Genomic DNA, 12,192 nt, shown 5'->3' on the forward strand with positions numbered 1-12,192 from the left:
TCATAAGGTTAGAAGTGGGGATGTTCGCTAATGATTGCACCATGTTCAGCACCATTTGTGGGTCCTCAGATACTGAAGCAGTCCATGTCCAGACAATATCCAGGCTTGGGCTGTCAGTGGCAAGTAACATTCATGCCACACAAGTCCCAGGCAATGACCATCTCCAACAAGAGGAAATCTAACCATCTCCCCTTAATGTACGATGGCATTATCATCACTGAATCCCTGTTATCAACATCCTGGGGGTTACCATTGACCAGAAACTGAACTGAACTAGCCATATAAATACTGTGGCTGCAAGAGCAAGTCAGAGACTAGGAATCATGTGACAAGTATCTCACCTCCTGACCTCCTAAAGCCTGTCCACCATCTACAAGGCACAAGTCAGGAGTGTGATGACATACTCCCCACTTGCCTGGATGAGTGCATCTCCTACAACACTCAAGAAGCTAGATCATCCAGGACAAAGCAGTCTGCTTGATTGGCACCACATCCACGAACATTCACTTCCTCCACCACTGATGCACAGCAGCAGCAGTGTGTACCATCTACAAGATGCACTGCAGAAATTCACCAAGGTTCCTTAGACAGCACTTGCCAAACCCACGCCACTACCGTCTAGAAGGGCAAGGGCAGCAGATAGATGGGAACACCACCACCTGGAAGTTCCCCTCCAAGTCAATCACCATCCTGACTTGGAAATACATTACCGTTCCTTCACTGTCGCTGGGTCAAAATCCTGAAACATCCTTCCTAAAATCACTGTGGGTGTACCTACACCACATGGACTACAGCAGTTCAAGAAGGCAGTTCACCACCACCTTCTCAAGGGAAACTAGGGATGGGCAATAAATGCTGGCCCAGCCATTGAAGCCCACATAATTTTAAAAAATGTAGATTATCAGACCCTGTGGATTTATTGGCTTTTGATCCCAATAATTTCTCCAGCACTATTGTTTTAGTAATACTAATTTCCTTCAATTTCTCCTTCTCACTAGGCCTTTGGCTCTGTAGCATTTCTGGGAGGTTATTTGTGTCTTCCTCCATGAAGACAGAACTAAACTAGTTGTTTAATTGCTTTGCCATTTCCTTGTTCTGTATTATAAATTCCCCAGTTTTGGACTGTATGGGACCTACATTTGTCTTCACTAATCTTTATCTTTTTCATACTTATAGAAACTTTTACAGTTTGCTTTTATGTTCCTTTCAAGTTTACTGGGATACTCTATTTCTCCCCTCTTATCAATCTCTTAGTCCTCCTTTGCTGAATTCTAAAGTGCTCCCAATCCTCAGGCTTGCTACTCTTTCTAGTAACTTTATATGATTCCTCTTTGGATCTAACACTGTTCTTAATTTCTTTTGTTAGCCATGGTTGGGCCACTTTTCCTGTTGTGTCAATCCTTTTAATGAAGTTCCCCAATCTATCATAGCCAACCCACACCCCATACCTTTGCAGTTTCCATTGTTTAGAGTTAGGACCTTAGTTTCAGATTGGACTATTTCAATTTCCATCCTAATGAAGAATTCTTTCATGTTATGATCACTGTTCCCTAAAGGACCCCGCACAACAAGATTACAAATTAACCCCTTCTCATTGCACAATACCAAATCTAGCATAGCCTGTTCCCAAGTCAGTTCCTCAACATACTGGCCTAAAAAACCATCTCATACACACTCTAGGAATACATCTGGCACAGTATTATTGCTAATTTGGTTTGCCCGGTCTATATGTAGATTAAAGTCACCCATGATTACTCTAGCATCCTTGTTACATGCATCTCTAATTTCCTGTTTAATGCCATCCCCTAACTTATTACCACTGTTTGGAGATCTATAAACAACCCCCACTAATGTTTTCCACCCCTTGTTGTTTCTTAGCTCCACCCAGCCTGATTGTACATCTAGATTTTCTGAGTCAATATCCTCTCTCACTATCACACTGATTTCATCCTTAATTAACAATGCCATGCCACCTCCTTTTCCTTTTTGCCTGTCCTTCCTAAATGTCGAGTACTCTTGGATATTTAGTTCCCAGCCTTGGTCACCCTGCAACCATGTCTCCGTAATCACAATCATCCATTTGCACTGTTAATTCAGCTACCTTATTGCAAATGCTCTGTGCATTCAGATACAGTGCCTTTAGACTTGACTCTAACATTTCTACACATCTTTTTTGTACTATGGCCCTATTTGCTGCTAGCCCTTGTTTCCTCTGCCTTCCACTTTTGCTTTCTACTTTTTTGCCTTTCACTCCTATCTTTGGTTTCTTCTCTGTGTCTCCCCACTCAGGTTCCCATCCCATGCCAGTCCGTATAAGCCTTCCCCCACAGTACTAGCAAATACCCCTGCGAGGATATTGGTCCCGGTCCTGCTGAGGTGCAACCCCCAAAGAAGGAAAGTAATGCTGAACTTGTATAAAGCTATGGTTAGACCACAACTAGCGTATTGCATCTAGTTCTTAGAAAGCATGTGAGGGTCCTTGAGAGGGTGGAGAGAAGATTTACCAGAATGGTTCCAGTGATGAGAGATTTTAGCTACAAGGTTAGGCTGAAGAAGAAGTTGTTCTCCTTGGAGCAAAAGAGATTGAGAGGAGGTTTAACAAGATTATGACAGGCTTAGGTAGACACAGAAAGGTGTTCCTATTAGTTAATGAAACAAGGAATCAAGGGATGCAGGGAGTGGTAATTGGAACTCACTTTCCAAGAGGTGGTGGAGATATTGAAAGATTTCAGAATTGAATGGGCATTTGAGGGAGATGTACTTCCAGGGCTCAAGAGATTGAACAGAGGAATGAGCTGATTGGATTGTTCTACTGAGGGACAGCATGGACTCAATAGGCTGAATGGAATCCTGTGCTGTAATGACTCCATGGCATTATGACATGTTCAACTTTGCAATCTAAGGAAGAGCTTCCTGGTTAAGAGAATTTTGGAAGCCAAGGATCCTATCTGCTTTTTAACAGCCTACTCAACTTGTCCTGCCACCTTCAAAGATTTGTGTACACATACCTCCAGGCATTTCTATTCCTGCACCCCCTTTAATATTGCACCATTTAGCTCATTGCCTAACTTCTTCCCACCAAAATGTATCGCTTCACACTTCTCTGCATTAAATTGCATTTGTCACCTATCTTTCCCATCTTGTAATCATATGAGCCATGGTGTTTTCAATGCCATTTGATAGATATTTCAATGCAGATTTCTTGCTGTTTCTTTGCTAAAGTTGTCACTGTTACTCAAGTCAGGGTCTGCATACTAGCACTAAATATCTGTGGGGATCTTTAAAAGTTTGTATCTACTATGCAAAAACAGAAATTTTATGACGTTCAGCGCATGCCGATAGCGAGACAAACAGCAAAATGCCTTCATCACGAATGGTAGAGCGGTGCAACTTGGACAGCAACTTTTGGATGTTCGCATTTAACTTTTGGTCTGCCTCTCATCTGAAGTTGTTGTAGCATTTATCCATAAATAACTCTGCAAGCACCATTAGCTTCACCAAAAATTCTGACAGCAAAATCTGGCCCAATACTTTACTCCTATTTGCTGTAAACACAGTTTAGTGCCATAGCAAACACAAGTCACATGAAGCTTTTAAAGCCTTAACCTCAACGAATTAAGTGGAGTTTTGAACTTCAGTCACTTCTTACAAGGTGTGCCTGAAACATGACAGTTAAATATTTTGAATCTTGTGTGCAAAGTGAACATAAATTTCATTTCTCATGTGCCACATACAATTGATGCAATGCCCAGATTCATATTTATTTAATCTCTTCAACCAGGGCTCTGCAAAATTCTTACTTGCTCTCCAAGGTAGCCAGGTGAAACTCCAAACTATCTAGCCCCCGCCCCCACCTTCCAACAGATATTAACTTTGACATAGTACAAGTACTCAGCAGGTCAGGCAGCACCTGTGGAGAGAAACAGATTGAATGTTCCAGATTGATTACCTTTCCTCATAGCATTCGACTGTTATCTTTGGCTGTTGTGTATGGTGTCACTTTTTCGTGGCTCCAGTAGCTCAGGAACCATTCTACAGAACATTCCCTCCATCTAATATTTAATTTTATAAATTTCAGTCCCATTGCTAATCAGATTTCTTTTTTTTGCATATTTTGTTTGTAAAATGTTATCAATACAACATTTTGGCTTTAGATGTGAGCGTATTCCATGTATCTGCCGCTCTGTGGAAACAAGAATCTCCCGTTGCTTGAGGCCTTTTAGATTTGTGTTGGTGCCGCGGAGACCTGCTTTTAACTGTGTGTGTGTGTGTGTAATGAAGGAAATTTTACCACCAAGAATTTCATCTATATGTTACCGAAAATACGACTTATTGCAGGGATTCCTCCCCACTCCACTAACTTTCCCTTTTGAGTGTTCGGTATGAGAATAAGATTATTTTGGGGGCAGTCTCAAATTCCATTTTCTCCTATAGTGTAATATTTATATAGATTGTGACGGCGGGCAGTGTTTCCCTCAAATAACCACTAAAATCACTAGGCTACAAACAAATTGGAAGTGATCCCCCTCCCCCTTCTCTTGTCAGCCTGGCCTCCTCGTGACCTATTTAAAAGTATATAATAGATACATGTATGTTATTCTTGAGGAAGCCCGAGGACAACCGAAGACCATATTGGACCCCTCCTGAGAAAAGGAGGGAGGAGGGAGGGGAATTGAATGGCTGAAGCGGTGAAGAGAAGGTCAGTGAAGCCCTCAAGAGGGATGTGAGGGTTTAAAGTGGTTGCTCTGTGTACCAGGCTGTGAGTTTGGAGGATTTACGGTAAGGTGGACCACTGGCCACTGGGATCAGGTGATTTACGAGTCTCGAACGCCGTATCTGGTTGTGCACAATGGAAAATTGGGAATTTTAAAGCATTCCGCCTCTTCCTCGTTTCGTCTCGAAGAAAAGGGTATCTGTTCCATCTGTGCATCTCGTACAAAAGGAATTATCTCCGGCAGCATCTTGGCGGTGGGAGGGATTGCAAGCGGGAGGATGAAGCGCTGATCAAAGCGGTTTGTTCGAGGCCCTGTGGGGGTATTTGCCTCTTGAAACATGGGTATGTGCTACAGCCTGCGACCGCGGCTGTTCAGCGATCCCATCGCGTCCAACAGCAGCCCGGACTCGGAGCTGCCACCAGCACCTCCGGCAGCGGCGGCGGCGGCAGCAGCAGCGCCGCCGCCGCACCACCACCACCACCACCACCGTGGGGACATGGAGCAGCTGTACCAGGGGGACACGGGAGGGAGATTGCGGAGCTCCGAGTGCCAGCGCGATTGTCAGCCGCAGCAGAACGGAGGGGACCGCGAGCGGCTGCAGCTCCCGCCACACGGCAGCAAGAAACCCCCCGAGAAGCAGAACAAGAACTGGGACAAGCTCCGGGCGGAGGAGAAAGAAGCGGAGAGAGAGGCGAAGAAAGTCAGCAAGTACATAGACAAAATCTTGAAGGAACAGAAACGCGAATATAAGCAAACGCACCGGCTGCTTCTGCTGGGTAAGGTCAATGCATGTCAGCACCCCCCCCCCCCTTTGATTTTCTGTTTGATAGGGTGGCTTATTAAAGGGACAGCCTTGCCAGAGAGGGATGCATTTCATGGTCAGTGTGCATGACCTGATTCAGTTTTCAGTGTGCTTTTCTCTTTTCTGCATTTGCAAGTTCGGTTTTGATACGACACTTTAATTTGCATTCTTCACCCCATCATTGTATTGAAGTTTGAGGCAAACTTGATTCAAACTTTTACCTCAGAATTTGTACCAGGTGTAAAATGATTGAAATGGCTTTAAGTGAGCGCTGTGCAAATTGAAATATGCTAACGCTGGAAATCTGAAAAATTTAGTAGTGTTTTGAAGATGTAACTTGCAGGGTGGGTAAAGGGGAACCAGTGGATATTTGGATTTTCAAAATACACTCTATGAGATACTAGGTAGCAAATGTTCTTGCACAAGTTGAGGGTTCATTAGGTTGAGGGTAACATTAGCTTGGCTAAAAGGATTGGAAATAGAATAGGAATAAACAAAAACAGAAAATGCTGGGAAAACTCGGCAGGTCTGGTAGCATCTGTGGAGAGAGAAACAGTTAAAGTTTTGAGTCCGTATGACTCTGTTTTTGTCTCAGATTTCAGGTATTTTGCTTTTATCTTAGGAATAAACAGGTCGTTTTCAGCCAGCAGGCTTTGGGATGGTGCAAGGATCAGTATTTTTATCCAAGTAATTAATATAAGATTGCAATAGCTGAATGTAATGTATTCAAGCCTGATGATGGAAAGCTATGTGGAAAGTAAGCTGCGAGGAGGACACAAAGTCTGCAAAGGGATATAGGTAGGTTAAGTGAGTGGGCATGAAGGTGGCAGATGGAGTATAATATGGGGAAATGTGAGGTTATTCACTTTGGTAGGAAGAAAAGAAAAACAAAACATTTTTAAACGGTGAGAAACTATTAACTGTTTGTGTTTGGAGGAATTTAGATGTTCTTGTATAGAAAACACAAAGTTTACATTTCAAGTACAGCAAGCAGTAAGGAAGGCAAATGGCATGTGGCCTTTTACTGCAAGGGGATTGGAGTGCAAGTGTAAGGAATTTATGCTGCAATTGTATAGAGCTTTGGTGAGATCACTTCTGGAATACTGTATAGAGTTTTGACCCCCATTCCTAAGGAAAGGTATGTTTGCATTAGAGGGGTTGTAGTGAAGGTTTGCTAGATTGATTCCTGGGATGAGAGGATTGTCCTATGTAGAGAGATTGAGTAGAATGGGTCTTTACTTTTTTGTATTCACAAGAATAAGAGGTGATCTAGTTGCTTGCCAGGCTAGATGCTGAGACACTTTCCCAGAGAGTCTTGAACTAAATAGCTTAGTATAATCAGGATAAGATGTTAGCTGTTTAGGACTGAGATTAGACTTTTGTCACTTGGAGGGTTGTGAATCCTTGGAATTCTTTACCCCAGAGAGCTGTGGATGTTCAGTTGTTTTTTTTTTGGACTCTAAGGGAATCAAAGGATATGGGGATGAGGTGGGTAAAGTGGATTTGAGGTTGAAAATCAGTCATGATCTTGTTGGATGGTGGAGAAAGCTCAAGGGCCTGTATGGCCCACTCTGCTCCTAATTCATCGGGTCTTACTGTATTTCCAGCATTTCCTATGGAAATGACAAGTTAAACTTTTGGGTATTTTTAGAATTAGCATGGGTAACACCTCAGCCTTTGCTGACTGACCTGTTGTGTACTTAAGGTTCACAATACCCATAGTTTTTTGGTTAACTCAGGTTTCCACTCAACCATAAAATAAGTGTTAACCGTATTCATTTTATTTTTAAGTAATTAAGTACACAAGATATTTAAATGAAGTTAGTGTGTGCTTTGGGATTTCAAGTGAAACAGAAGTTCATAATGTTCGAAACTTAATGCAAGATTTAAAAGGGCCCTTTTTTTTCCCGTTCCAGAATACCAACTCTACAATCTATCTGGCACAGCATTCAGCAGCATAAGTAATTCCAGTGTCTTGGTCTTACCTACTATTTTCAGCAACGCATTCCAGTTGTTGTTTTTGTGTAAACTGATACTTCCTGATCATTCTCCTGGGATGGATGAACTATATATGTCACAGGGTAATTAAGGAAGGAGAATTGTGAAATAGTCATGGTTATTTTGAGGAAGATGGTAAAAATGGAAACGTGTTCAACAGGTTAGAAATATGCAAATATAGTTCCATATTTTAAGGGAAGAAGCCATACCCGTAGCATTAGGCCTAGTAGCCTTTGGGAAAACTGGCCAAATCGATAATTAGAGACGAAGTGAAAGAATACTTGTTGGAAAATAAACTAATAAATGACAGCTAAGTAGATCTTGCCAGACCTACCTCCGACTTTTTTTCATGAGATACGTGACTCAAATTCATGGGGTAAACCGTATGTTGTTGTACACCCAGAATTCCAAGCCTGTTGGTATTTGTATCAGGAATTTACAGTCTAATATCATTGTATAGCAAGGTTGAATTGTGTGCGTGAATTAGTGACTAGTTAAAAGAAAGGTGCAGAAGCAATTTGTTAGATGTATTGGGCCAAAGTAAACCAAGGAAGTGAGCAAGGTATTGTTGAGTGCATGTTGTCTCACCTTGTGTTCTAATTATTTGAATTTGCAACCATGCAAGTAGCTAGATATTCAGATGACACCATGCAAACGGGAGACCGGATTTAAAGCAGGCAACCAAGAATTTAGAAAGAGGGCTTGGCAAGTTTTTCATCCATTACCAGTGACAAATTACATTAAGTATGGATTAATAAAAGACAGACTTAGGTTGGTGAAAGACTTTACAATTCACAATGTTCCAAAGCACTTCACAGGCTGCAGTCACTATTGTAATGTCAGAAACATTACAATGCAGTTCAGTATGGACAGATATAAAGTACTGTATTTGATAGAAGAATAAATAGAAAATGCTTGTGTACCATGGGTGCAATATAATGTGTTTAAATAGGAAGTTTTAAGACATGGTACTTTTAGTTGACTTGTGGCTGGTAATGAATGGGGCAGCAGGATGTTAGATTGGTTGAATTGAGATCTGCAGCCTCAGCATTAACTGCTATGCAATGGCCGATCATAGGAAAAGGCCATCCAGCCCATTGTGCATGTTCCGCCAATCCATTTAATTGTGGATTTTCTGTAATCTAGCTCTATTTAATCACCTTTTGATGCATATATATTGATAGTATTACCTAATATATCTAAGTCTTGAAAATTGTCCCAGAATCTAAATCTTTGGGAGAAGAGAATTGTAGACTTCCACTAACCTGTGTTTAAAAAAAAAACAAAACCTTCCTGATTTGACTCAAAAGTACTTAAGATTTTGCCCTCTTGTCCTGAATTTCCTCACCAAAAGAAATACTTTCTCCATTTCTACTCCATAGAATCCTTTATTGATGTTTAATACCTCAATTAGATCATCTCTCAACCTTTTCAACTCAAGGAAACACAAACCAAGTCTATACAACTTATCCACACAACTTAACCATTTAAGCCCTGGTTAACATTCTGTTGAATCTGCACTGTACCCTCTTCAAGACCAGTATATCTTTCTGAGGTTTGATGTTTAAAACTGAACCCCTGAGGGTCTGGCCAAGGCTTTGTACAATTGAAGTCTCACTTCTGAATTGAGGTAAAGGCCAATTTTCTGTTAGCCTATCTGATTAATTTCCCCAACCGTGCAGAATCTTTTAGTGATTTGTGCGCATATTTATCTCAATCCCTTTGCTTGCTCACAGCTCTGAGTCTCTTGTCATTAAGCAAATATTCTGATATCACTTATTCAGATCCAAAGTGAATGACTTCACTTCCCCACATTAAACTCCATCTGTCCCAAGTTTTCCTACTTGGTTAACCTGCTTATATCTCTATGTATCATCAGTGCAGCTGAGCCCAGGTGTTAGATATGAGGAATGACTAAATAAAGGGCTTCTGAACTTCAAAAGGCTCTTGAGTGATACTTATGAGGAAAGAGTAAACAAACTCAGAACATGCTAGAGGTTAGGAGATTTCAAGGTTACATTTTGAAGAACAAGTTTGTCATATGCCAGGAAATATATCTTTATATAGTAGGTGATCAGTTAGAATGATTTGCCATGAGGCTGAGGCTAGAGCACCAAATTTGTTTAAGAAATATGTAGAAGTTTTTATGAAAAGATGGTTGTGTAAGATCAAATGGAATGAAAGGCATTTGTCATTAGAACAGTATCTTCTGATATTGAGATTTCTGTCTCCTCTTTGTAGTATTTGCCAGGTCAGCTCGGGTTGCAAATTATAATTGCAGCACAAAACCACTATTGATGTTTTCATGTAGTAATTTGTGCAAGAAATTAGGTGTATCTTTAACTTAATTTGAAGGTTGTTTAAATGATTAGGGGAGGGAAGGAATGTAATCCATTTCATATTGAACTTTTTTGGCTGACTGAAAGCTCACCCAAGATATTCAGCTCCAGCTAAAATTTTATGGTTGTGTGTATGCATGCATACCTATAAACATACGTGTTTTATTTTTAATGTGGAGCTATGAACTCCTAATGTGCAGTCAAGAACATTGAGCAATCAAGCAGTGGTTACAGAAAAGGTTTATGCTTTTGTATAATGAGGAGGAGATGGAAAAAGTCTGCCTAATCAATATGACTGTTTCAATATTAATGTTCTATTTCCATGCTGCTGTTGATCACAAGCGTCCTTACAAAGGACATTGCCTCAGTTTAGAAAAAATAGGGCTGTAGACTGATTGGAAAATTTGCAAGTGTTTAATGGAAGTGCTGTACTAAATTTCTATGTACTTTATGCACCAGTATGAGTGAGAATGATGGGTTTCTGAAGCAACTGCTGTTATCTCCTGCCTAAATAATGTTAATGTCACTGATAAAGCGTATATGATGCAAGAGAGATCTCGTGATAGTCAACTCAAGCTGGTTCTGTATTGATTAATTCTGTTGATTTGGAAGTTTATTTTCTGTTTTTCATTCCTATGCACAATGGTGGGTGCACAATATGAAGTGTTGGGACAGCTAGATCACATGGCTTTTGGGTGGAGAGAATGCTCTAGTAAACTGATCAAGCCACATAATAGTTTAGCTGGACAGGTGTAAGATGTGGGGAGTTATGTTGACCTGGAATGCAATGCCTGAATCAGTGGTGGAATAGTAACTTTCAGCAGGGAAATGGTTAAATACTTGAAGGAGTGGGAAGTATGGATCATGGAGAAAGACACTGAGGGTTCAGGTGGGACTAATTGGCTCTTTCTACGAGCTGGGATTGCCATAATGGGTTAAATGGCCTCCTCCTGTACTGTATGATTCTTGATGTGTAACCACACAATTTGTTTTTGCTCTTGTAGAACCATGCTCTCTGCTCCCAGATGGTAAAGAGAAAAAAGTTGTGCTTAAAACCCTGATCTGGGGTTTGAATGATGATGAAAGTAAGGGGATTTAGAGGATAGTTACTAGTGTGTGACCTATCCAATTGTTGCTCCAACACCTCAATTACTCCACAGCATTGCTATAGAATGGGAACCCTGACTTTAGCAGAAGAACTATAAGCCAAATGAGGTGGGAGTACTACTGGAGGGCCTGAGACATTCCCATACAGTTGGGTTTCATTGTTGTATCTGGGGACAGTAGCACTCCCAGTAGTAACACAAACAATTGCATTTGATATACACACTGCCAATGTTTCTGGTTTCCAGACAGCTAAGTAGCTTCCACTACCATACAGCACATTGGTGCAGGGTTTTACTTTTGCCAACTTGTAATTGCCTTCCTCAGGTACAGGTACAGTAGCCAAAAAATAAAGCTATAAACCGTGACTTTAAAACAATTGCCAGTGCAAAATCTTGTGTAAACACAGTTACATTTAAGGGCTAGTACTCTATAAATAGGGCAATTTGCATAGCACAAGTTCAGGTCAGGTAATATATTGCAGAATTAAATCAGGAAGTGATTCTGCAATATAACTAAGGCTACAACATTCCAACGAAAAAGTTGACCTGAGGTAGTACATGCTAGCTAATATCACTGCTGTCATTAAGCATTAACAATGCTTAAAGTCCCATAGTCAGCTTGTTGTTATCCTTTCCTAATTTATAGGTAGTTGAATAAACATGGTGAACACTGCAGAGGTGAAGAAAACAGAGATAGCCCTTGTGCAGTGTGTTATCGGAGAGGGAGATATGCTTTGGGAACATACATGTCAGGTACTAATGGTATTGGTTTTCTCTCTTCAAGTCACTAATTTGTAAGGGTGACTGACAGGAACTTCTGCACTATTACCAAAGATTAGTTAACTATCTAAACCATAACACTGAAGCCAGAGCACCTTCAAAGTGGAGAGGTGGGGGAACCATCCGGCCTCTCACTCTCTTCTCCTGTGCTTTCAGTGACATCTCGGATGAGATGGAGAACTAACAGTAGGGGCTCATGTGCATCCTGTCATTCCAGGGGCACAGTATGTTATCCCAGAATATTCCTTACCCTGCCTGTTCCTTTCCTCATGCAGCATATCAACAATGAACAAATTATGTGGGCCTGTAATTTTAATAGCTTGATACTCGGGCAATTTACATTATAAATGCATGATGAGCATGGCTGGGAAATGGGAACACTTTCTCTATTCAAGAATCAAGTCCTAATGTCCCACTGCTGATTCAACATTGGCATTAATCATTAGGAGTGA

The 12,192-nt window shown here is 41.0% G+C and overlaps 1 protein-coding gene across 1 annotated transcript in view; it reads left to right on the forward strand.

Moving 5' to 3' along the window:
• The first annotated feature begins 4,811 nt into the window (after positions 1 to 4,811).
• Positions 4,812 to 12,192, forward strand: part of LOC121279210 (guanine nucleotide-binding protein G(s) subunit alpha-like) — a 343,050-nt gene continuing 335,669 nt past the window's right edge. Inside the window, exon 1 of the mRNA XM_041190239.1 lies at positions 4,812 to 5,491. Within this exon, the coding sequence (XP_041046173.1) occupies positions 5,053 to 5,491 (439 nt within the window). The 5' untranslated portion in view covers positions 4,812 to 5,052. The remainder of the gene's footprint in view (positions 5,492 to 12,192) is intronic.

The sequence above is a fragment of the Carcharodon carcharias genome, chromosome 6 (genome assembly GCF_017639515.1).
Source record: "Carcharodon carcharias isolate sCarCar2 chromosome 6, sCarCar2.pri, whole genome shotgun sequence".
Classification (NCBI taxonomy): Eukaryota; Metazoa; Chordata; class Chondrichthyes; order Lamniformes; family Lamnidae; genus Carcharodon; species Carcharodon carcharias.